General features: G+C 46.2%; 1 protein-coding gene across 1 annotated transcript in view; it reads left to right on the top strand.

Moving 5' to 3' along the window:
* The window catches only part of SPOCK1 (SPARC (osteonectin), cwcv and kazal like domains proteoglycan 1), a 550,861-nt gene that overhangs the window by 392,353 nt on the left and 131,810 nt on the right, over positions 1-26,698 (top strand). Inside the window, exon 5 of the mRNA XM_082379674.1 lies at positions 22,532-22,658. Within this exon, the coding sequence (XP_082235800.1) occupies positions 22,532-22,658 (127 nt within the window). The remainder of the gene's footprint in view (positions 1-22,531; positions 22,659-26,698) is intronic.

Genomic DNA, 26,698 nt, shown 5'->3' with positions numbered 1-26,698 from the left:
CGTGCTTTGCTCTTCCCCCAGGCTGGAGTGTTCTCCCTGGAAGCAAAGATAGATCTCACCCCTGAAACCTAGCATATGCCAGGCATTGTGCGCAGAACCTGCATCCTTGAATTCCTTCATCCATTTTGTCAAGTTGGTACTTATTTTTGTCTTCATTCTAAAAATGAGAAAACTGAGGCAGAGAGAGGAGTCAGTCATTTGCTTGTATATCTAGTAAGTGGCAGCCATGATTCAAACCCAGGGCTGTCGAGGTCCAAAACTTATGTTTTTCGTCAGTACCATGTGTTGGCCTCGTCATTCTCTCCATTCATTCCTTGTCATTTAACAAAAAGGTACTGAGTACCTACTATGTGACAGGCCTGTGTTAGGCCCTGAGGCTACAGAGGTAAACAAGAGACCCTATTCCTACCCTCAAGGAAAATCAAGTTTACTGCAGAGTGGGATGTGAAAAACATTTTTTTTGTTGTTGTTATTCAAAAATACTTTTAAGGCATGCATACTCTGAAAAAACTCTCCTAGATTCTCCTGCCACACATGACTTCTTCCTTCTCTGAAGGAGGGAAGATGTGGCCTCTTTTGCAGCAAATACCAAATACTCTTTGGAAAAGTGTTGTATTGTTCAGCCATGCGGTTTTGTGTGTGTGTTTGTGTGTGTGTTGTGTGTGTGTGTAACATGGATAGTCCATTGCCTGTTTCCTCCTAGAATACAGCCCTTTCTATAAGTCCCAGACAGGAGATTTTTATTTATAAACTCAAATCTGTTTGAGACAGAGGCAGCAACCTCACTGGTATTTGGGCATATCCAGGTGTCAGTGGTGTTTTTCTGGGCACGCCTTGTTTGTGTGTTGGAAGCACCACCACTTTTTTGCTTGTGTTGGAAGTGTAATTCTCATCTCCTGCATCTCCTGGTGGCCACAGAATTACAGTGGTTAAGAGCATAGATTTGGGAATGACACCATTCTAAGCTCCATTTCTGGGTTGGCCACTTTCTAGCTATGTGACCTTGGCAAGTTACTTGACCTTTCTGAATCTGGGCTTCCTTAGCTGTAAAACAGGTTTAATGAAAGTACTTACCCCTTTCATCTTTACCATTTGCTGGGATACATCCGTTAGTAATTCTTGCAGAGAGGGTTTACTGGTGGTTAAGTTTTACTAATACTTTGCTTAGGGCATTTTGTATGTATTTCATTTTGTGAGAGGTCAGTAAGATGGAGGGGTGTAAGGTACATAGTCCAGTGTCACATAATGACAACCACACTTACAATTACTAAAACAATTATGGTAAGAGGTATTATTATTGTCTGATTCATTCTGGAAGGTCAGCCAGAAAACCCTCAATTTGCATGCTCCTGAGAAAAAGTAGCTCACTCCAGGGGCCCTGCCCATTTTCTTGTCCTGGCCTTTGGAGTTTCTTCCCGAGGAAGCCTGCTGCCCGCTTTGTGATTCACAGCACGTGAGGACTTGGAAGAAGATGACATTCCTGATGATAGGTACCCTTCATTCACTGGCAAACAGCCCAAAGAGGAGGCTTTGACTGAGGGGCATGCCCACTCCGTCATCAGGATTTGGGAGGTGGCCTGCACTGGCGAGAGGCTGTACAGTGGTGGTGGCTATAGTTGTGGGTCTAGCCTTCCCCCTCCCTCCCTCTGGGAGGCCGAATTACTCAGCCCGTACCAGCCCAGTGCACATCTCTTCTTAGGGTCCTGGAGCCCTTCCTAGATGAAACATCTGTCCTTCCTCATTATACTTTAGGGGTCCCCTCTGACCAGGGAGGCCATGTTGACAATTCTATTTATTCATCAATCAGGGAAGTAATGTTTCTCTCTGTGAAACACCTGCAAGCAATCTCATCAGCCAGTCTGGCCTCTGCAGCAGCTCAAGAGGTAAATCCCACCTGCCAGACAGTCAGGAACGCACACACATGGCGAGGCAGCCGGGTCGGCCCGGGGCTGCTTGTGAGGCTGCAGATTTGGGCTGTCTTTGCAAGCGGACTGAGACAGGAGGACAGTAAGCGCATCCACGAGAGAATTTCATTAGCTTTCTTTGCCCTCGGAGGTGGAGTGAGTGGAGACATGGTTTGACACATGGGTCTGTGACTGCACGGTGTCAGGGCGGCTGGACAAGCAATTTCAGTGGGAGACCGAGTGGGGCACCTCCCCCCAACCCCTGCTGGAACGCTTCCCCTTTATTAGAATGGCATTTGGGTTTGTAGTTGGTTTCATTGAGAGGCTTCAACTAAACTCACATTCCCTTTGGAGGATTCTCTTTGGAAATTCTCTGTTTCATCTTTTCCTGCTGTTGAGCAGTATTGAGCAGGGTTGGGAGAGGGTAAACTCTTGGTAGCTTGTTCATCTTTTAGGTGCTCCAAGGGGGCCATTTATGCACTTAAGAGCATTGTGATGGCAGCCTGGAGTCACGAAGCCTTCTCTTTAGGAGGAGTTCCACGTGTAGATGTATTTCTGATGTATCTGTGGGGAGGAAGGTGATCTCCGCGTCTTACTCTTCCGCCATCTTCCTCAACTCTCTCCACGAAGCCTTCTCTTAAATGACTTTTTCTTAATATTCTAATTTATTGTTGATATGAGTAGTTGATTCTCATTACAGAAAACACTGAGAGTGTAGACAAGCAAAAAGAAACAGGAAATAGGCGATAGTCACATAATCTAAAAACAGGAATTAAAATATTCCAGCACATTGCCTTCCATTCTTTCGTCTAGTTGTAGGTTTTGTCCACTGGTTTGTTTTTGTCAGAACTTAATTATCAAGTGGTGCCTATCCTGTACATAAAAATTTGTATTGGGCTTCCTTCAATTGATATTTATAAATGAGTATTTTATGATACTTAAAACACCTTATAGATATAAATCTTAGCGATTGCATAATATACAGTACAAAAAATTAACTTGAAATGGATTGTAGACCTAAATATAAGAGCAAAGATGATACAACTTTTAGAAGAAAGCAAAAGTAGTAACCTTGGGTTTGATAAAGGTTTCTTAAATAGCAGACAAGGAAGCCATGAACTATAAATACCAAAAAAAAAAAAAAGTCAACAAATTGGATTTCATCAAAAGTAAAAACTTTGATCTTCAAAAGACACTGTTAGACTAATAAAAGGACAGGCCACACTGGGAGAAAATATTTGTAAAACGTATGTCCAACAAAAGGTTTGTTTCTAGAATATGTAATGAAAGCATATGTCCATATAAAGACTCACTCACAAATGTTCATAGCAGCTTTACTTGTAATAACTGGAAGCTGGAAACAACCCAAATGTCCATCAACAGGTAAACAGATAGCAAATTGTGGTATATTCATTGCAATGGATTAATACTGAACAGTTAAAAAAGAGTAAGCTATTGATACATGCTATAACATGGACGAATCTTACAATAATTATGCTGAGTGAAAGAAGACAAAAATGTATATTGTATGAGTTTCATTTATATGAAATTTTAGTGGATATAAGCTAACCTATGGTGACAGAAAACAGATCATTGTTTGTCTCGGGGAGCAGGTCATTGGGGTGCCTGAGCATTCTTTAATGCTTGATATTACAAAATGGACCTTGGGGAAGCAGTTCAGTCAAACTCTGGTCTTAGATGCCAAAGATCCCATTGGCAAATGGCTTTGTTTGGGGAAGAAGAGTTTTTAATGCAGCAATGTGTTACTCTTTCTGATTTAAGTTTTAAAAATATTCTCTTAGCTCTTCTTAAAGAAAATACCCTCTAGGGGGTGATTTATGGAAAAAATGGACAGAAGGTCATACTACTTGCAGAGGGATCTGCTCTCAGGAATTCGCTGCCCGTGGGATGGCTCGTTCTGATTTATTGTTCTGGGTGGGTGAGAGATGGGGAGGGCTTCTCCCTTCAGAGCACTGAACATTGATTTTACCTCTCTGTTGCCATTGATTTTCATTTGGAGAATGGAAAATTGAAGCATTTGTTTTAAGTCTTCCAGATAAGCTACATTCTCAAATTCTGCACGTGCATTGTGACTGGGAGGAAAGGATGTCAGGATGGGACTTTGGGTGTCTGAGTGTGCCCTTGGAAGCCTTCCGGGAGCAGTGGGAACTACTCTGTTTTTAAATAAGGAGCCGACAGCTGGTCTTCCCAATGGGCCCGGCCTCTCTAACGTAATGGCCCTTTATCTCTACTTCCTAATTATCTGGAATAACAACGAATTCTCTGCACCAGTGAAGAATTCAGATCCAGTCCAGGCTGGCAGTGCAGTAGACCAATTTGAGAGCTCTCAGTCTTTTATGTGAACTTGAAAAAAAGAATCAAAGTGTCTGAGGTCAGAGAGAATTACATCACAGAATGTGCCTCAAATACGAAACTCTCAGAGGATATTTGAAAGGATGACGGTTATTTCATCTCAGTTTTGTTTTACAACAAAGCACTGCCTCCTGCTACAAGGGCTTTGAACAGGTTGATTATACACACACGCCTGTCTCAGTTTGGGAGACACACGGCCACGTGGAAAGTGGGTGAGTCCTAGGCTTTCTGGTGCTTCACAATTCAAGGCGTTGTTTCCAATTACCAAGCAAAATGTGATAATGCCCACATCCCTTGCTACGATTTTATATTTGTATAGCTCATACCCTTTCTCCAAGGGGCCTTTGAATTGCCTTGCGTTCTGTGCTAACCTCGAGGGATCTTCGTTTGCCATCTTCTCTGGGTAGGGTGCTAATGAGGGCTTGGTGCTATTTCTAGGCTATTTGTGGAATTAGTGCAGCTGAGTTTTGAGTTTGGGCCAACTTCTGAGTCAGTCACCTTTCTAAACAGTAAAAGCACCACTGTGGTCTGTTGTATTGCAAACACCTACCACTGGGCACTGAGGAAAATGTAGGGAGAGTGGTTGGTTCCAGAGCTGCCACTCACTGACCACCTACCATGTTAGGCTCACTTAGCAGAAGCATCCTTGCTGATTTCCCACAGCAGTCTGTAGGTCTGTATTATGATCCCCATTTTACAGATGGGACTATTGAGGTTCCATAAATAATTCCCTTGGTTGCACAGGGCCGTAAGGGGTAGATTTGGAACCAGGATGGAGGGATGCCATACAGCCTCCTCTGCTGCAGAGCTATAGGTATGAGCTCTCACTGGCTGCTTTTGCCTGCAGTGCTGTACCAGCCCACCAGCCAATCTGTTCCTGATCCTAGATGCCCATGACACATAGGCCTGGGACCGTCTCTCCTAACTCTTGCCCCTTACAGAGCGATTGGTGGGGGCCCGGGTATTAACCCCATTTCTTCATTTCTGTACCAAAAGCAATAATTCTGGATGCATTTTTTCCCTTTGTGGTTTTTCCAAAAGCAGTCATTCAAACCGCATGTCACTTAGACATAGAGATATTTAATTACTTTAAACTGCAGCAATTTTTTTTTAAAAGAACAGAAGGATTCTATGCCTCTGCCCATGAGGACCCAGCTGCTTCTGAGGCCTTCACTGAGCAAGATTTCACAGCTCAAGCAAGCCAGTTACCTACTCTCTGCCATTATTTTCCTCTCTGAAGCTGAGGGTATTGATTAGATGAGCTTGAGGACCAAAGCAGCAGAGAGTAAAAAACAATTCATAATGGAGATGTGAATAATTGTGTGGAATTTGTAGTCCCCTGGAGCAGGGGAGAGGAGTGAGAGGCAGATCTTACATTGGAAGGCCAATTCACTAGGCAAGTTTTATAAATGCATTTAAAATATATTAAAATCACGACTGCCAGTGAAATGTCCCAGACTCACATCTTGCCCTGCCTTGGTTTCCTTTCATTTTTTTTTTTTTTAATCACACTTCCGGTGCCAAAGCAGTGTTATGTCGGAAGACAAGAGTGGATGAGGACAGGGTTACCTGGCGAGGCCTCCTGGTCTGTCTCGTGGCCTTCTGCCTGGCTGGGCAGTTTCTGGGTGAGGCTCTCTAGGACCAGAGCTTCTGCCCTGCCAGCATTCTCTCCAGCACCCTCCGCCAGTCTGCCATCTCCGCCTCCCGGGCTGCACTGCTGGAGCAGGGCCTCCTTCCAGAGGGGGCAGTTCAGTTTCTAATGGACCCCAAAGCACTGGATCCTTGTCTTTTTTTGAACCAAGTACTATCTGGAGGAGTTGGAGAATGTTTTGTGGTGGAATTCTCAGAAGGTGCATGTGCCCAGATGCAAAGCTGCTGGAGGGCTAGTGAGCCAAGCATCTGTGGAGATGGGAGTGGCTGTTGACAGGACCAGGGACTGATCGAACGCCGCTCTCATTTCCTCCCTGTCTCTGTTAGAAAGCATTAAGTGTACCACCCTGCTCTGTGGTTCTGCCCCAGATCACTGGGTTGCAGTTGCTGTGCTTCCTGGTGCCCTTGCATGTTAAGTAATGCACGGAGTGGCATGTTTTATGCATCAAATTGAAATGGATTAGAAAGAGGGGGTTAAGGGGGGTGTGCAGGTTTTGGAGAGGTCATTGTGAGGCATGATTTCCACCAGGGCTCAAGGCTTGCTGGGTGGCACACAGGTGTGAATCGTCGTATTAACACACCTGCCTTTAAACATAAGGAAACAGACAAGCTCAAGCCCCGCTGCAACTCAGCGAAGGTGTGTGTTGCCTGCACATTCTGGGCCACTTTCCAGGATCCAGGGAGAGCAGTGTCGTGGTGTCCAGGGGAGCAAGGCCGGTGTGGCCTCAGGACACATCATCTTCTTTTACAGAAGTGATCAGATTGATTTTCCCCCTTTCACTTACTTCTGTTTTAATTTTCTTAAACCTCTTTCCTTCACCTTTGTTATTAATAAACCTACTGTGGCCGGCTTGCTACTCTGCTGAAACTCATCAAGATCCCAACTCACAGGTTTCCAGTTTAGACATTTTATATCAGATTAATTCAACCAATGAACCGTGAAAGACATTCTTTATGGATATCAGGCGCCAGAGTAGGGCCTATCTGGGGCACTGACCATGAGGGTTCTGGGGCCAGAAAATGGACTCGGGATGATGTAGATGGGCATCCGAGGCTATCTTTAGATGTACTTTTGTTTTAAATAGAATGTTCTCAAGCTAATATCCTGTCTTTAATGTTCCTCACAGAGGGGATGGGCAGCCAGCAAGGCCTTCCATGAACAGAGGGACAGGAGAGATGAAAGTTAATTAGTCTGGGGACCTTGGTACCTTTCCAGGGCGCACTCTTAAGTGATGTTGTTCATGGGTACGCACTGAAATGAATGTGGCTGTCTTACTGTGAAAGGCCCCTCTTCCAGACTGTCTTTTCCATGGTCCTGCTGCAGCTGGGGTGCTGGGGTGTCCTGCTTCCCACTTACCTGACGTGAGGAAGGAGGCTCTGGCCCAAACCTCCATGGCTCTGAGGATTCCCAAGTGGAGGGCAAAGTGTCAGGGCTCCCCTCCAGCCTGGAACTAGTGTCCTTCTCTTGGCAGGTACCAGGGAGGCCATCTGTGCAGGTGATGGTGATGAAGGGCTTTCGGGCTTGAGTCCCTCCTGTCATCACGTTGGCAGGACTAGTTCTCAGAAAGGGGCTCCCATGCACTGGTGATGGTGGGTTAAAGGTCATTAATTCAGATTCCACGAAGTTGGAGTCTGCGATCATTTCTTAAACAAGTATTTATGGTGCTTTCCACTTGCCAGACACTGCTGTGTGTTTGGAATTCTGTGATGAATGGACACAGTCTACCCTTGTGGAGATTAAAGTCTGTTGGAAAAGACGGGTAGAAAGAAAGCATCATATAAATTGTGCTATGCGTTAAGTAGGATAAGAGCAGGGTGCCATAAGAGAGAGTCACTTTAGGTTGGTTGAAGGGGGTGAAAGGTGAAAGGTGCCAGCTGGGGAGAAGGTACAGAGTAGGGAGAAGTGTTCTTTTTTTTTTTTTTTTTAATCTTTATTGGAGTATAATTGCTTCACAATACTGTGTTAGTTTCTGTTGCACAGCAAAGCGAATCAGCCATATGCATACACATGTCCCCGTATCCCCTCCCTCTTGAGCCTCCCTCCTATCCTCCCTATCCCACCCCTCTAGGTCATCGCAAAGCACCGAGCTGATCTCCCTGTGCTATGCTGCTGCTTCCCACTAGCTATCTATTTTACATTTGGTAGTGTATATATGTCCATGCCACTCTCTCACTTTGTCCCAGCTTACCCTTCCCCCTCCCCGTGTCCTCAAGTCCATTCTCTACGTCTGCGTCTTTATTCCTGTCCTGCCCCTACGTTCTTCAGAACCTTTTTTTTTTTTTTAAGATTCCATATATATGCGTTAGCATATGGTATTTGTTTTTCTCTTTCTGTCTTACTTCACTCTGTATGACAAACTCTAGGTCCATCCACCTCACTACAGATAACTCAATTTCGTTTCTTTTTATGGCTGAGTAATATTCCATTGTATATATGTGCCACATCTTCTTTGTTTTTTTTTAAACCTCTTTATTGAAGTATAATTGCTTTACAATGGTGTGTTAGTTTCTGCTTTATAACAAAGTGAATCAGTTATACATATACATATGTTCCCATATCTCTTCCCTCTTGCATCTCCCTCCCTCCCACCCTCCCTATCCCACCCCTCTAGGTGGTCACAAAGCACCGAGCTGATCTCCCTGTGCTATGCGGCTGCTTCCCACTTGCTATCTATTTTACATTTGGTAGTGTATATATGTCCATGCCACTCTCTCACCCTATCACATCTCACCCCTCCCCCTCCCCATATCCTCAAGTCCATTCCCTAGTAGGTCTGTGTCTTTATTCCCGTCTTGCCACTAGGTTCTTCATGGCCTTTTTTTTTTTTCCTTAGATTCCATATATATGTGTTAGCATACTGTATTTGTTTTTCTCTTTCTGACTTACTTCATTCTGTATGACAGACTCTAACTCCATCTACCTCATTACAAATACATCCATTTCATTTCTTTTTGTGGCTGAGTAATATTTCATTGTATATATGTGCCACATCTTCTTTATCCATTCATCCGATGATGGACACTTAGGTTGCTTCCATGTCCTGGCTATTTTAAATAGAGCTGCAATGAACATTTTGGTACATGACTCTTTTTGAACTATGGTTTTCTCAGGGTATATGCCCAGTAGTGGGATTGCTGGGTCGTATGGTAGTTCTATTTGTAGTTTTTTAAGGAACCTCCATACTGTTCTCCATAGCGGCTGTATCAATTTACATTCCCACCAACAGTGCAAGAGTGTTCCCTTTCCTCCACACCCTCTGCAGCATTTATTGTTTCTAGATTTTTTGATGATGGACATTCTGACCGGTGTGAGATGATATCTCATTGTAGTTTTGATTTGCATTTCTCTAATGATTAATGATGTTGAGCATTCTTTCATGTGTTTGTTGGCAATCTGTATATCTTCTTTGGAGAAATGTCTTCTTAAGTCTTCTGCCCATTTTTGGATTGGGTTTTTTTTTTTTTTTATATTGAGCTGCATGAGCTGCTTGTAAATTTTGGAGATTAATCCTTTGTCAGTTGCTTCATTTGCAAATATTTTCTCCCATTCTGATGGTTGTCTTTTGGTCTTGTTTATGGTTTCCTTTGCTGTGCAAAAGCTTTTAAGTTTCATTAGGTCCCATTTGTTTATTTGTGTTTTTATTTCCATTTCTCTAGGAGCTGGGTCAAAAAGAATCTTGCTGTGATTTATGTCATAGAGTGTTCTGCCTATGTTTTCCTCTAAGAGTTTGATAGTGTCTGGCCTTACACGTAGGTCTTTAATCCATTTTGAGTTTATTTTTGTGCATGGTGTCAGGGAGTGTTCTAATTTCATACTTTTACATGTATCTGTCCAATTTTCCCAGCACCACTTATTGAAGAGGCTGTCTTTTCCACATCTTCTTTATCCATTCATCTGTTGATGGACATTTAGGTTGCTTCCATGTCCTGGCTATTGTAAATAGAGCTGCAATGAACACTGTGGTACATGACTCTTTTTGAATTATGGTTTTCTCAGGATATATGCCCAGTAGTGGGATTTCTGGGTCATATGGTAGTTCTACTTTTAGTTTTTTAAGGAACCTCCATGCTGTTCTCCATAGTGGCTGTATCAATTTACACCAATAGTGCCAGCTGGGGAGAAGGTACAGAGTAGGGAGACATGTTCTTGGAACTGGGGAACAGCCTTTGCAAAGGCCCTGGTTCAGGGAAGGGAAAGGGCCTTAGTGTCCTAAAAGAAGTGAGAGGAGAGAGGCCTGAGCTGCAGGAAGGCAGTGACGGAGGGGACCTGGCTGCATGAGGCCAGAGAGGGAGGCAGGGCCCGACCCTACAGAGCCTCGAAGGCCACGGATGGGGTTGGCTCTCAGGCCAGGTATGAAAGGAAGTTTTATGTGGCTTTAAGCCAGAGAGTGACATAAAAGTGTGGCTTAGGATGGACTGAATTTTTTTTTATTACTTTTGGATTATAGTTTATTGCAAAAGCTTTTAAGAAAGCATCAGAATAAAACAATTGTCTATGAATTGAAGAAGATTTAAAATGACCACTGTTAAAGATCTGGTAAGAGTTTTTTATAATGTAATCGACAAGAAAATGTGGACTGAATTTTCTTGAATTCTTGTTCTTAAAACCAGATTGTGTGCTATGTAAGAGGAGCTGGAGGACTCTGGGTGTGAGTGTGTGTGTGTGTGCATGTTCACGCACGTTCACACACGTTCACGCACACATGCGCTCACAGGACGATCCTAAAGCTCCCCTCGTTGGAGCTGGTAGCCTAGTAGAGGGGACTAGGGACACAGGTGCATACAGTCTAGGCTAGAAAGTCAGAAGTCCCATGAACTAAAGTTAAAATTCCAAGAAGGGAGCAGCCACTTCCCCCTGCGATTGGGGCTGGGCCATGGGTAGAAGGCAGGGAAGGGGCAGCATGGACCAGTGGTATTTACTAGTATCCCTAGTAGTTTAAGGGCATGTAAGGACTCTGGCTCAGACGCTGTGTGACTTGCTCAATCCTGCCCAGCCTTGATGTGGCAGAGACGGGGGACCAGGGCAAGGCTGCCCGAAGCCTATCTTCTATGTAAGGGCCACTTTGCCTTCCAGACACTTTCCTACCTGGAATCTGCATTTTCTTATCAGAGGATGACTTTAAAGTAATGCTGGAACATAGTAGGTGTCCAGTGAAAGCCAGTCTCCCATCTGAGCCTCCAGTTGCTCAAGGAGCCATCAGGTGGGGTGATGATCCTTGCCAGCCTCACGTGAGCTCACATCTGCAGAGACCCTGCTGTTCTTCACGTTCTGGCTGGCTGGTGTCAGTAGTCATGGCTAGTGGGTTCCCTGCCACAGAGCACATTCCCCCCACCCCACCCCGATCATGCTCATCCCACTTACTTGTAATACCTAGTTCCCTCTAGAGTATAACTCCAGGCCTTGGCTCTCTGCAGGTATTCACAGTACAGCATTTCTGGTGGGTATTTTGGCCTCATTGGCCCCCTAGTTCCATTTTGGAGAATCTATCTCATGGAAGCAAATAGAGATACACGTAAAGATCTGTATTCAAGGCTGTTCAGTGCCCTTGACTACAGTACTAAAGAAATAGAAACAACCGCCTCCTTGTCCATCATAGAAGAATGCTTGCACCCATCAGAGTGTGCCTTCTGTAGAATCCCCTTCCTCTGGGTGACCTCTGTGTTAACTCTTGTGGTATGGGGGGCCTCCTCCCCAACCTCCTGAGACGGAACCTCTGTCCTGGGACAGCTCTCACTCACTGTGTTGAGAGATCTTCCTTATACTGACTCAGGTTTTCTCTTGATAACTTCTAGACATTGGTCCAGGTTCTACTCTGGAATAGCATTAGGGCACAGGGTTACTGCTCCCTGTGCCAACACATTCTTGAGCATCTTGTCTGTGCATAGGAGCCGCTGGGTACCTGAATGAGCATAGTCCAAAGTAGCCAGTGATAAAGAGCTGCAGGGCACGAACAAGGGACTGGGAACACAGGACAGACATGCTTCAGGGAAGGGGCGGGGCTGTCTGAGACATCTTCTGCGAGGAGTAGCCTTGGAGCTGGCCCTTGGGAAAGGGTGGGAGGAACCTGGCCAGAGAAGGTAAGTGTTGCAGAAAACACAAGACCAAGGGAGCTAGGCTTCATTCTTGGCCGCCCACCCAGAAAATTCCCTACCAGTGAAGGCCACAGAGGTGAGAAGGAACTTGTCAAGGGCTCCAGCTTCTCTCCTCTGACCTTGACTGTGAAGAAAACTTTCAGAGCAGGAGAAAGTTATGATGTAGATGTGGCCATGCCTGTGTTCTGGGGCACTGGTGGTGAATGGCGCCATGTTGATGGTTTGCAGATGATGGTGTTCAGCTGGGTCTCCTTGGATCCATGTATCTGTCAGTTTCCAGCCTGTCTCTGGGCCTGTCCTGAAAAGGCGGTATCCCCGATGCCATCTACCCACCTCTGCTTCATTTTGCTGACTTGTTCTTCCTAAAGTGGATCATATGCGGCCCTCCCAGAATGGGGTTGCTTTGCTGCTGGTGACTAGAAAACAAACGTGGCTATGTTTTCTCTCATACACATGTCCCATAATAATTAACTGCCCCTCAGGAATGCAAGCACGTATTTTCTAAGATGATAGCAGCAGAGCCTATGGTAGAATTGCATGTGCCTGCACTCACCCTCGTGTGCACACCTGAGCTCACACACACTTAGCTGGAAGTCGTGGTAGCAAAACCCTCAGTACTTCTGACCCCTCCCGAGAAGAGGCAGGATTATGAACACTCAGAGAGGGAGGCAAAGGAAATTCTTGGCCCTGGGCTTTCATTTGATTTTTTTCCGATGAGCGTATCCATTGCTAAAGATTTCCTCTAAGGTCTCAGGGCTAGAAAGGGACCTTGCTTTCTTGGGCCAGCAAACAAAGATAATCAGCAAACAAGAAATCAAATGGGAATGCCAAAGGCCAGTGGGTAATTGTAACAGTTCCTCTCCTGCCCCCTTTTAGGAAGAAATGGAATTTTACAACAGTACTCCGCTATCCATTATCCTAAGGGAATAAAGAAAGCCCAGCCGTTCACTTACATTTCCCTAATAGCTGCTGTTACACTGCTGGCTTGGCACTTTGCATTAACAAAGCAGAATTTTAGCTGGGGCCTGTAAGTGTATATGTACGTGTGTGGGTTTTGCCTGCAGGCCCCAGTGGCCGAGCTTGTCAACAAGCTGAACTTTGAGTTAAAACCCCACCATCGCTGCCTCATAGAGCCCCTTGGTGCCAGTGGCCGTGCTCTGTCATTGCCTCAATGGAAGGTGACTGCAGACACAGAGTCTCAGGCCACTTAGTGGAATTTACATAATCACATCAGCCTGCTAATCTTCATGATTTGATGTGGGCACGCTGAGGGCATTCTGAGTTTAGGTGAGAGCTAGGTTTGATTAGGATCCCTGGACATATCTATTTGGTTTCAGGTATAAGGAAACCTTGATTCAAGTAATGTCCAGAAATGTGAGGAACACCAGAGATCTGGGTTTGTAATTCGGCAGGTTCCTTTCCTTCTTTTCTTTTGCCCATTGGTCACACAGATTGCTTCTGACACTCTTAAATGTAGAATGGCTAGAGGGTGGTGATGGGGGTCCTGAAATTAGTAGCACATAGAAATTTGCCACGTAGAAATTTTCTTGGATAAGTTAGCATTCTCAGAGAATCTTTACTGTTTCAGGACGTAGGAATAAAAACAGTTAAGGTAACACCCCAAATAAATTCAGCCATCCAGAGTAATTAAATATCATTATGCTAATTAATAATTGGTACATGTGATGTGTGTTATAGGAAGTATATTTAACACAAATCTAGCATTATCTTTGAATTCTTTGCCCAATTTCTGGCACATAGTAGGTATATAATAAATATTTACTGAAAAAGTAGACTGTCTCTAGGATCCTAACCACCTTTGGAATACTTATACCTTCAGTTTTGACGGCTTTGCTTAAACAGGCCCTCAAAATGCAGTAATGTAGAAACTTAGTTCAGATAGATCTGACCCCTTGTTCTTCACTGAAGCCTTTGAGGACTGGTCAGGCGGCTTTTACATAGATAAACTCCCTTTTTTCAGCCCTCCTTCCTGCACCTGGGAGATCTTTCTTCTGTTTCAATCACCTTGACTTTTTTAAACACTACTGGAGAAATGGAGGGTTGGCAGACAGGGGTAGGCTTGAAAACATGCACTTCTTTAAAAATTCTGAAAATGCATTCCTTTTTTAGATTTTGAACAGATTAAACCAGCAATACGTGGTTGTAAGAGAGTCACATACTAGACATATAGAGTAACAAAGTGGAGGTTCCCTTTCTCACGCCCTCAGTCCTACCTGGCTAAGGGTGTGTTCCCTGTGGTGTGTTCCCTCTTAAACATTTTCAGCTCTTTTACACATGCACGTACAGTGCTGTTGGAAACTCTCCTCTGGCTACTGAATCTTGTCATCTATGAAGATTAGATGCTTTTCACCTGCCTGGGCCATTACACAGCTCAGGTGAAAGGCAGGTCATGGAGGCTCAAGTTGAAATGAACTGCCGCCCAGAGGTTGCCGTTCACATACACCCAGAGAGACGTTCCTCCTTTTGGAATTGCATCCATACCAGGCACATATCTTTTTGGTGGCCCTGGTTCTGCTCTATAAACTTAAAAAATACATCCTTTTCCTATGGGTTTGAAGGTGCTTTAGAAAGCTGGCTTGGTGGTGGTTTGGAAGCATGCCTGGGGACTGATGGCTCTCTGCTAATTCTGGCACCTGCTTATCTCTTCTGATGGATCTGAGCCTCGACCTGGCGTATGTCAAACCCTCAGCCTCCTTACCTGGACCAAGCCAGATGGAGTGAAGACACATAAGGGTGCTGGCTTCCCTGTGAGTGACATGCCAGCTTGAATCAGTGGATCAGGAGATGCTCAACCCTGATGACCAGGGCCCCCCTTGTGAGTCTGGATCCTCCCATAAGTCTGCTTTGCTCACGAAGTCTCCTCGACTCATACTCACTCCCGACACTTCCCATGTTCTTCCCATGTTGCACTATCACTTCCCTCCTTCTTGGAGCTGCCGGGAGGAGTGAATGTGACAGTTCACGTAAAGGGCCTGGAACATTGCGAGAGCTCAGAACATGGTCCTTATTGTTGCTGGTAGTAATAACAGTAGTATCAGCAGAATCATAAGTCCTCAATAAATGTGTAGCTGCTATTATCATTACTATACATTTGCCCTTTTAAATTTCAAGCTTCTGTAAACAGCATGTGCTTATACCATGTGAGTGCCCAGTAGCCCTTAGAACACTCCGAGATGCACAACATAGTAACAATAGTTACTCCACGGACGCTGGGAGTTCTTTCCACAGTTCTCTAATAGACATCTGTTTATTAGGAAACTTGGACTCTCTTTGGACAGGATCTTGCGTCTGGGACCTTCTTCATCTGGAAAAGGAAGGAGACTCCTGAGCCCACGGGCACCAGGATGGAGCATGTCTCATGTGGGAGCCTTTCTCTCTCACAAAACAGCTTTTGTAAATGACACAGGCCATTATGCTCCTCCTGTGTAATTTTATGACTTGGTATAATGACTCAAATAATCCTAACAATGGAGGAATTATAGCCTCATTTTACAGGACAGATTATTTCAGTGGTTAACATGTTTTCGTTCCAGTTAACATTCATTATTTTGTCTCTGGTTCAAAATAGCCACCATATCAACTATCTGAGTATCTTCCATCCTTGTTTCAGAAGCAATTAGTTCTGATTTTGCAAACAAATTCAATCTTGGTTTTCAATGGGCAGTTTGACATTAACATGAAGGTAAAATGCAGTAATGCTGGCTGCCAGCAAACAGGCACTGTGATTAATGGAAAGGGTTGGTTCCTGGGTGGGTTCTCCAGGCCTCTGAGCTGACAGGTCTGCCATAGAGATTTGACGAGAGAACAAAGACAGGACAGAGAAGAAGGGCCTGGGACTGGTTATGTAGGCCTCTGTTTTTTCCTTCCATTAAATGGAATAACGGCAGCATCTACTGCCAGGGTGTTGTTGTTGGCGAGGAGTCAGGGAGATGTGTTCAGGGCATTTAGACTGGAGTGGAGCAGTCACAGAAAAGAACTGGAGTGCTGCTGCTACTGTTTGTGACCTGGAATTGCTTTTCTCTTTTACCAGCTGTTCATATGCAGAGTAAAACAGTTCTGTCAAAAGTTATGCAAACACGTTAGAATGCACAGTGTATTAAATAAAATGAAGGGGTCTTCTTCAATAACTGAAGAAAGGACTTCCCTGGTGGCGCAGTGGTTAAGAATCCGTCTGCCAAGGCAGGGGACACGGGTCTGAGCCCTGGGCCGGGAAGATCCCACATGCGGCGTAGCAACTAAGCCCATGCGCCACAGCTACTGAGCCCACAAGCCACAACTACTGAAGCCTTTGTGCCTAGGGCCTGTGCTCCACAACAAGAGAAGCCACCACAATGAGAAGCCCGGGCAACACAACGAAGACCCAAAGCAGCCAAAAATAAATAAATAAATAATTTAAAAAATTTTTTTTGAAAAAAATGTCAGCAGTTCTATACAGCTGCAGCCCCTACCCCACTGCATCATTCAAATATTTTGATACACTTTGTTGAATTTCATCCTGTGGGATTGATATCAGGAAATTTACACCTGTGTGTATATTGATTGCTGGTAAAAAGTTCTCTAGAAGTCTTTGTTCTGACACTTTTACTGTGGGCCCTGATTATGGCCCTACTCTGCCCATGGTCATGTGAAATACTGGGTCACAACTCCTGTCATCAAAGACTCCCTTGCTTGTCATCTGGGGAAGTGGCAGGACTTGGGACTTGCCTTGATTGGTGAGGGTAGGGATCTCTGAGTGAAGAGTGGCAGGGTCCAGTGGGAAGCAAGAGCAGGACATGCTGACGTGTGGACTTGTAGGTTAAGGTTGACTTTTCCAGGAACTAGGACAGGAAAGAGCAGTCATGATCTGGTCTGTCTTGCCTGTAGCTATTGCCGTCTTACAAGAATGTGGTCGTCATCCACTGTGCTGCCAGTGGTGAGTTGCTCTTGTAAATAAAATGAATAGTAATAAATGTATTTGCATAGTGTACCTTATAGAAATCCTCTGAGTGGTGTTCCAAAAAGTAGTTTTAGAACAAGTATCAACATGTGATTCTGTGCAGTGCTGTTAACTTGCTAGAAGATCCAAATAACACATTACTTGAATACCACCCAATCATGTTTGCTGGCAATTTCTAGTATTTGAATTTTCACTTTAAGCTACATTTCTTTATAAATACTACTAAACTTAATATTTCCTATTTGTTTTTAAAAAACACATAAATATAGTATTGAGAAGAAGACAGAAAAACTTATTATTTCAGCAATTCTCCAGAGTTCTTGAGAATTCTCATTTCTCGTTCCCGAGTTTAAAAATTACTCTCAGTTGGGAATTTGGAAGCTCTGTCTCGGAGGTCCTCCCCCAGCTTTGGAGACAATCTCCCTTCAAGAGGATGGGGGTCCCTCAGCCCTCAGAAGCACAGGAGAGTCCTCCCTACCCACTTTTCTGCTGTCTTCAGACATTTTTGCTAATTGTTTTTTGCAAGTCTGAATTAGGATTTCTTAGTCGGTCAAATTCTTACTGCTTAAACAACATGCGATTTTTGTCTTCTGGTTAGTGCTAATAATTTCCAGAAATAAAAGGAGAAAGTTCTAAAAGTCCAAATTAATAAATTCACTTATTTCACTGAGCACACCCATGTGTCAAGGATCAACCATGTTTCCAAGCACCAGGAGCAAAAATTTGATTAAGACACAGTCATTACCCTTGAGGAGTGTACAGTCTATTGAGGAAGACAGAAACAAAATGAACTGCTTTGTGCTGTGGTGACTGTCACAGTTGGGTCTGAACAAGGTGTGTGTTGGGACAAATAATGTCATGGTTAATTCTGCTTGGGGTAGGGCTCCCAGGGGGAAGAGAAACTTGATGGAAAGCAGTCGATTTGCAGCTTAGACAAGGGGCAGATATTTGCTCTGTAGGTAGAAAGCGTTTACCAAGTCAATACAGACTTGAGTTTGCATGGCACATGTAAGGGGCTGATATGGCTGGCTGGAGGTAGAATCAGTAGGACCTGAGTGATGGGGAGAAGTGGTGAGGGCAGGGAAGGGAGGTGTCCAGGATGGGCTCCAAGGCTTTTAGATTGGGTGTATGCCAGGTCCTATCTGAATCATAGTAGCATCTTAACATTTGGTCCAGTCAATCAAGGTGCTTGCTTGGAGACCAGTGGGGGAGACTGAGCAGAAGTGATCACAGGACCGTGCTGGGCTGAGAGTGCGGCCTGCCTGCCTGTGGAAGTCCCGGAGACTTCCTGGGGGAGGGGATTTTTGAACTGGGCCTTGAAGAAGGCCTTATGAGGCAGAGAGGGTTGGAGGGGAGAAACGTGGGTGGGAATGAAGGTGTTTCAGATCTGGGAAAAGCTCACACGATGGCACAGGGTACAGAGCCCTTTGGTGGCCTCTGGGAAGTAGCAAAGGGTGGCTGGAGAAAAAATATTTGGCATTGGTGGTCAGTGTGTGTGTGCACATTGTGTGCATGGGTGTGTATATGCGTGCACACGTGCGTGTGCATGGGGTGTGTGCGTGTGCATGATGTATGTGCGTATGCACGTGCATAGGTGTGAGTGTGCATGGGGGTGTGTGTACATGGGGTATGTGTGTATGTGCATGCATAGGTATGTGTGTGTATACATGGATGTGTGTGTGGCAGGGAGGTTGGAGAGGGAAACAGACAGACAGTGACCCAGTGAAGACAGGCTCAGTCAGTTTAACAGCAAAACTAGGAGTTCAGACGATGCCCTAGGAGGTGGGGAGAAGATGGAGAATTAAAGCATGGGAGTCGCGTCACCAGATTTGGACTTAAGAATCATCACTCTGCTTCAAAAACATACATGCTGGGAATTTCGGTAAACTTAAAAAAAAAGGATCAAGAATAAGGAACTGAGCGAAAGAGAGTAAGCAATGCCGGTGATCTTCCGATTGTCTTTCTTCTCTCCCTCTTGCCGGTTGGGATGTTCTGTGCCGCGCTGTGTGTAGGGTAGGAGGCGTGGCTGCCCCCAGCAGCAGCCAGGCTGGGATGGAGTTAGGGCTCTGTGGCCAAAGGGAAGGCTGGCAGGACCTGCCTCCTGGACTAAATTGCTTGTGTCGCCCCAGTTGATGAATGTCTCTGACATTGGGAATAGCAGTCCCATCAAGACACCTTCATCGGATTTCACTCTTCATTGACTCAAGAAGTGAAATATCTTAGAGCCAGAAAGCTTAGTCCCTTGCCTTGACTGGGTTGGTTATTTTTTATGGTTTGCACTGAATTGTGGGGATTGAAATATACACACAATAACCAGGGAAGTTATGCCTCCTTGGGCTCACATATACTTGTACATTACTTTGTGTAATTTGGCCTCTGGACGGAGACTATAGGTTTGGGTGCCATCTCCGCTAGGGTCCTAGTGGGGTAAGGAACACCTGGGTTTGCCTGGATATAATAAGTATGTTTGTCTCATTAGAAATGGGAAAACTCAGAATGGCTTGGCCTTTGTACCTCTAGTCCCCAAGGCATCCCAGGAGAAGTCAGACGTGGTTCCTCCTGGGCATAATCCATGACCACCTGGCATCAGGTATGAGAGAGAGCTTTCTCCACTGCAGGTGCAGAGTCAAGGACAGTGCTTCACGGGGATTTTATTTATAAAACTGAGCCCTGATGGTGAAAATAGAGATGCCAAAATAGGGGAATTAAAATGGTCCTAGAGCAATGCAGTCATTTTCAGGATGACTTCAACCTGACAGATGTATATGGAGGAACTTGGCCATATTTCTTTGTGACACTGGGCAGTTCACTTCTGCTATGTGTGTCCAATTCCTCATTTATAAAATAAAGTTCTTAGACTAGATTCATTTTAAGGTATTTTCTGGCTCAGATAGTCTGTGATTTTGTGATTAACTGCTAGTAACCACTGCAGTGGTCAGCACGCAGGGTACCACCCACTCACCCAATAAGGATATATCGAGCATCCTTGATGCATCAGGCCCACTAGGAAGCACTGGCCAGCTTCACCTCTTTGCCTCCCCTTAACGCGCTTGATAGTGACGTTCAGGTCCAGAGACAGGGATAACCCGCCACTAGCTGGTGATTAATAGGTCGTTCTATCTTTTCCTCAAAGCCAGTAGCTCAGTGTTCACTTCTCCCTTGTCTGCCTTTGGCTGAGCTCCTTCAGGCTTCCTTCCTCTGGGGCATCACTGCACACGGTTATGTCTGCTCCAGCAAAGCAGCCCACTCTTCGGACTTTATTGCCGCTTTCTGGCAACTCAAAACAAGAACTGCTTCAGTTGTGGCAATGCACGCTGGGAACTGACCCAGGAGAAGGGCTGCCAGACACCAGAACTGCTGCCTGTATTTGCTGATTCATTATCAGCATCAGACAGTCTGCTCTGCGAATGATGATAAATGTGTGGCGTTCTTCTGAAGGAATCACGTCCTCTGAGATTAACCCTGTGCCGGCAGCCGGCTTGTCCGCTGTATGGCATCCCATGCCCTACGATCCCCTTTTCAGGAGTCCAGGACACACCTTGAAAGAAGAAAGTGTGTTTGGTTAAGGATAATAGGAGACCTCATGTCCATGTGATTTAGAAATGCAAACAGTAGGTGTTTTTATTCCAGACAGAGAGGCAGGGACAAGGTGGGTAGCTGCTCTGGAAGCGGGGAGGCGTTGGAGACAGGAGCCCCAGTGACAAACATGCAGGTGCCCCAGCAAATTTTCAGGCTGCTCATCTAGGTGGGACTGAGATGGGTTGAAGAAGAGTCATCCCTGGACACACTACAGCTGTGTGAATGTTACCGCACGCCTAGACACCCGTTGTCTCCATCACTGTGGGCAAGACTCTTCCCCAGCTTGGCTTTAGTTGCTTCTGTTAGGAAAATGAGTCACCTGGACCAGGCCATCTCCAAGTGCCCTCGTAGGACTTCCTCTACCAGTTCATTGGTCCGACGGGCTCAGCCCTACAACCCGTCCAGCCTGGGATCCCTGATGGCTCCAAGTGTTGTGCTGTGGCTACGTGGTCCTCCTCTCGATGTCAGCCTCCAAGGCAGTTCCCCAAACAGACCTTCCTCCTCTTACTGCCTCCCCCAAATCGCTGGGGCAGGTTTGAAGTAGGATAAGAACCAAGTTGGTGGGTGCCGTTTCTTTCCCACTTTCCTTCATTTGGAAGAGGGTAGGTTATGTCAGATGCCAAACCCCAATTCCTGAGGAGCTGGAGATCCATTCCACACCTGGCAGAAAAGATGTCCTCCTTGGGGCCCATGAGTTGTGGGGAGTTCAGCACCGTTCCAAACCTAGGGCTTTAAAATTAAGTCATATTTCTATGGCAACGGTACTTTCATTCCCTATACCTCCATCTATTGGGACAAATAATAATGATAACAGCAGACACCAATTTTGTTGCTTCCTATTTTCCAGGCATTATACTGAGTCGTTTACATACATCAGCTCATTTCAATCCTCATACCATCCCCTTGAAGGAGATACTATTCCCAGCCCCCCCAACCCCCATTTTACAGATAAGGAAACTGAGATTTACAGCATGAAATATCCTGCTGCAATCACACTGTAAGAGGCAGAGCTGACTTTTGAACCTGTGTTTTCTGACTCTAGTGCCCGAATAAGCACCTCACAGGACTGCCAGAGCAAAGCACTTCAAGGGCACAGTGCCCGCCTGATTGATAGGCAGCTCACACTCACTTGTCCTCCACCCAGAACTCGCCCCTCAGCTGGGAGAGTGGCTCCCAGTGGTTTGCTGGGAAAGCAGCCTCAACTAAGAGAGAAAGGGAGGCCGTAACTGCAGGCCTTTATTTCGGTGGTTTATGATATGGTGATGGGGTTCCTTCCGTCGACATAAGCCATCCTAATAGCACCATTTATCATTATGACAAAGGTCAGGATAGGGGGAGACTGGAGCTGGAATGAAAGAGCAGAATTATGATGATTTTAGCAGTTGAAAGTGACATCACCTCAGAACCGCGCTATTGAATGGCAAATTGAAAGCTGGACTGAAATTGCTTTAAAACGTATCCCGAGATGGTTTTCCACAGCTGTGATAAAGTCATTTGGTTGTGTTTGGAGATGCATTTCTATCTAGACTGTTCTCTGAGTTGTCTCTGCACCCTCCCACTCAGAGGCTGCTGGTCGGCCCCGGAGGCGTCTGAGGCTCTGGGTGCTGTTTGGGGACACCTGCGATCTGCCACAACCCAGATGGGGCGCTGGGGAAGCTGACGGAGTCATTCTCTCATTGTCTTTTTAGTGTGTTGTGAATGTCTTTTCATGTCAATAAGTCATGTGTTTACAGCATTTTTAATGGCCACATTGCTTTCCTCCATCCATCTGGTGGGTTGAACCTAGGCTTTTGGAACTGTCTCCTGCCCCCTGCCAGCAAGTTGGAACAAATGGGGGTGCTGGCCAGGGGCCTTCAGGATGTGCCTGGCTATTTGACCAGCCTTTATTTATTTGGCCTGTATCCAGGTAACCTGGAGGAAAGACCATGGAGACCAGAGCTTCAGTTACTTTATGCCCTCTTTTTTTCATCCTCAGGCAAAAGAAGGGGAATGTAGCCCACAGACACTGGGTTGGACCTTCGAATTTGGTCAAGTGCAAGCCCTGTCCCACGGCACAGTCAGCCATGGTCTGCGGCTCCGACGGCCACACCTACACGTCCAAGGTCAGTCTTCTTCGTTCTCTTTTTTGTCATCAAAAAGTACTCTGTGTCTGTTTGTTCTGACAAGGCTCTCTGGGCCAAAACTGGGGCCTGTGAATCTCGGTGGACTTTGGGGCTTGCCCTTGAGAAACTGCCACATGAACAGACTCTTTGGCCTAAGAGACAAGATAAAAGTGTTCTCTCCTATGTAACTGGAGTGATCAAGGGCTTAGGGGAAGGGTGATTCTGAGAGTGGTGTGTGATCCTGAAGTGAATCTAGGCCAGCTTCCTGGAGGAGGTGAGGAAGTAAGCTGTTCCAAAGCTCAGCTGATGGGGAGCAAAGATGTGAGGGAGGCCCAGGATGCCTGCCTTACAGACAGCATGGTGATAGGGAGGTGTATGATGTCGGCACACGTTTAAGCTGCATTTATTGTGTATCTAGAATGTATCCAGCACGACACCAGGTCCTGGGGCTAGAGGGGCTGCTGTTCCTTTCTCTGGGGACTTCAGGGCTTACAGTCTAATGCGGTGGGGGGGCAGGGTTGCTAGTATGGTGACAGGTCATTTTAACTCAAACCAGTGAAGAGAAAATGGTTTCATAGAAAAAGGGACTAGGCATAAAGTGGGTCTATTTATTCTTACTGGAGCAAGGAGGAGAAGTTTCACAGAGGAGGAGCATTTCATCTGGGCTCTAATAAAAGGAATTGCAGGCAGGGAAGCAGGGATCACCAGGGTGGAGGAAGGAGGTGACCATTTGTTCTTGGAACTCCAGGCAGTGTCCTTGGGCTAAGGTTGTCCATTTGTGTTTGGGAATGGGTACATTTCGGTGGGATAATGAACGAAAGAAACCACAGAATCGACAGGGGTTTGCTTATTCTCTCATTCAACAAATATAAATCAGCACACGCTCCCACACCCTTAGTGCTAGGCGTGAAGAGTTGTGTGTGCGTGTCCGAGACAGGGTGGGGGGCGAGGAGTTGGGCTCTGACTCTCCCATCCCCTCCAGCCAGAGCTGCACCGCTTTTATCTCTCTTCTTGTTTTCTCTGTAGGGATCATATGCAGAAGGGAGTCTGGGGCTGATGAGAGTTGTAACTGGTGACTCCCTGGTCACTTGTTGCCTTGTGGTCCTTGGGCTTGGGCCTTTACGCCGGTCCCACCTCTGTCCCTCCCCCACTGCACACATAGCTTCTGTTCTCTGTGATCCCCTCACCATCCTGACCTTTACAGCATGGAGATTGCATAGACCTGGGGGTCCCTCACTGCCTGCTGTCCTCAGAAGCTTATCAGGATTATTACAAGTAATAATGATAATCATGTATTATTATTCATCAAAAGAGTGAGTCATGTACTTTTATTCACTGAAAGTAGATGTTTATTCTCTCGGATTTTCACAGTTTTCTAACCAAAGGGAATATATGTAACAAAGCGGGAAGCCAGAAGGTTCATCTAGCTTGCACCCAGACCCGTGTAAGCTGCTTTAGGATATCAGTATCATAATTACTGCTTGGTAGTTCCTTTGTTCTTTCAACAGGTATCACTAGAGCCCTTCTTATGCACCAGGCTCTGTGCCAGGTGCTGGGGAAACTTATGATAGAGTGGAAATTAGAAAGTTGGCTCTTCTTCACGGCCAGAGTCAGTAAGCCACACCTCCCCAACGTCAGACCTGCCGTGTGAATTACAGCTTCTCTGCCCAGGGTCACAGCCACAACATCCTGGCTCAGTAACTCAGCCCAGCTTGGCTGAGTGTGTCTACCATCCCTGCTTCGCCTCTCTCCCTGACCCCAAAGGAACCACAGGCTTGCTTCTAACACCCTGTGCTGTCTGGACTAGTGCATTTATAATAACATTGATGACTCAGATCCGTCCCCCACTCCCCGAAGGCAGATCAGGCCATCATTGTCTTTCACCTAAAGCCCAGCTTCTAGGTATGTGAACAATTGCCTGGAGATTCTGTTAAAATGCAGATTATGACAGAGCAGGTCTGATGTGGTGCCTGAGATTCTGCATTTCTGACAAGTTCCCAGGTGACATCCATGCTGCTGGTCCACGGACCACACTTTGAGTAGTGAGGACTTTGGTTTCTATAGACACCGCCTATTGGGACTCCTTACCTCCAGTCTGCCTTTCCCCGGCCCCCCAAATCCATTTCCACATGACATAAGAGGTGAGGGTAATTCTGCAATAAAAGTCTGTTTGTACGTCTCCCCCACTTAAAATGTATGGATAGCTCTCCTCTTGCGGTCGCAACTAAGCTGAGACCCTTCACCGTCAACAGCACAGCCCTCCAGAGTCTGTCTCCGTAATCACCTACTCTAGACAGATCCTTCATTCGTTTGTCCAGCAACTGTCTCTTGGACACTTGTCATTGTTCTAGGCACTGTGCAGAGCATGGAAGGGCAGTGGGGAGCCAGACCGACGCCATCCCTGCTCACTTGGAGGTTACACTCTGGTAGGGGAGACAGACAGAAATAACTGACCACACAAATCAATAGGTAACTTCAAATTTTGGTAACTGGTACCAAGCAAATACATGTGGTGCTCTGAAAGAGAGACAGAGTGCTTATAGCTTCAAATGCCAGCTCCCCCTGACCCCTGAGCTACAAGGAGCAGTCGTAACCTGTCAGCTGTGGCTTGAAATGCTGTCAGCTGCCCAGGGAATGTCTCTGCAAATGTTTGCTGGTCAGGGCCCCCCCTGCAGTTTGAGCAGGAAAGTTGGCTTTTTGTGTTAGAGAAGGTTGCCTGCTGAGAAGGCCTTTCTGAGGAGGTGTCCTTTCAACTCTGAGAGGGGGCATTGGTAGAATGTTCTAGATAGAGGAAATAGCATAGGCCAAGGCTCTAAGGCAGGACGATGAGTTTGAAGAGCTAAGAGGATGCCCTATTGGTGGCTGTGACAGTGAGGGGAGAGGCACAGGGGATGAGGAGGAGAGGGCGGATGTGAGGACAGTCCAAGAGGAGACATTCAGCCAAAGCTTGGAAAGTGAGCAGGTGGTGAGGCAATGCCAGGCTTGCAGGACGCTTGCTACTGTAAGTGCCTTCTTGCCCACGTCTGCCTTAAGTGGCAGGCTTAAGAGCGTGTGTGGCCCTAGAGGTAGAAACAATGCCTGTCTACCTTCACCAGGCACAGGACACACAGTGGGTGCTCGGTATCATGGATAAGAGAGAAGAGCCACTGAGGACCCCAGCGGGGAAGGAATGGTGAGGTTCCAGTCTGTGCAACCCCTCAGGGATTCAAGTGAAGGGGTTGCCGAGAGCTTAGTGATTGAGAGAAATAAGCCATCCCCAGCCTGGGCCAAGTTGCTTAGCTAAACACCCAGCCTGGAGCCCCGGCAGAGAGAGGCTCTTTGCAATGATTCCGTCTTTGTGAAGATCCAGTTTGTGCTGTTGAGTTATTCCCTCCAGCTCTGGAGTGAACTGTCTGATCCTGGAGCCTGCGATTAGAGACGAGCCATGAAATGTCAGTGAGTGATCAGGGCTGTTTGGGCGAGTGGCACGTTGCACATCAAACTCCAGCAGCAACCTGCCCGCTCGCCTCTGTCTCTCATTCGCAGAAGGAGCTTCAAATGCCAGCTGCCCATGACCCCTGAGCTACAAGGAGCAGTCATAACCTGTCAGATGTGGCTTGAAATGCTGTCAGCTGCCCAGGGAATGCCTCTGCAAATGTTTGCTGGTCAGGGCCCCCCTGCAGTTTGAGCAGGAAAGTTGGCCTTTTGGGTTAGAGAAGGTTGCCTGCTTACAGGTTGTTTAAGAGGCAGGACCAGGATTTGGAAGGCTCCTTTGCAATGATTTTTCAAAAGAGGAATGGCTTCCAGATACTGCTGGGCAGAGCCCCAAAGCCTGCCCCAGCCTGCTATTCCTCTTGTGCCCTTGAATTCCTGCACCTGCCTCAATCCTGAGTTTCCCAGACCTGGTCAGCTGTCTTTTCTTGGAGCAAGAGAAGAGACCTGATGCCTTCTTATCCGAACTTGTAGTGCCTTTCTCCCCATCCTCCATGTGGGGTAGACTGAGGCCCAAAGAGTCAAGGGCAGTGGCAGAATTTGACACTCAGAGTCTCTTGCCTGGATAT

This window comes from Balaenoptera borealis (assembly GCF_965194805.1).
Source record: "Balaenoptera borealis genome assembly, chromosome: 2".
Lineage (NCBI taxonomy): Eukaryota > Metazoa > Chordata > Mammalia > Artiodactyla > Balaenopteridae > Balaenoptera > Balaenoptera borealis.
This window is presented reverse-complemented; position numbering and strand designations above follow the sequence as displayed.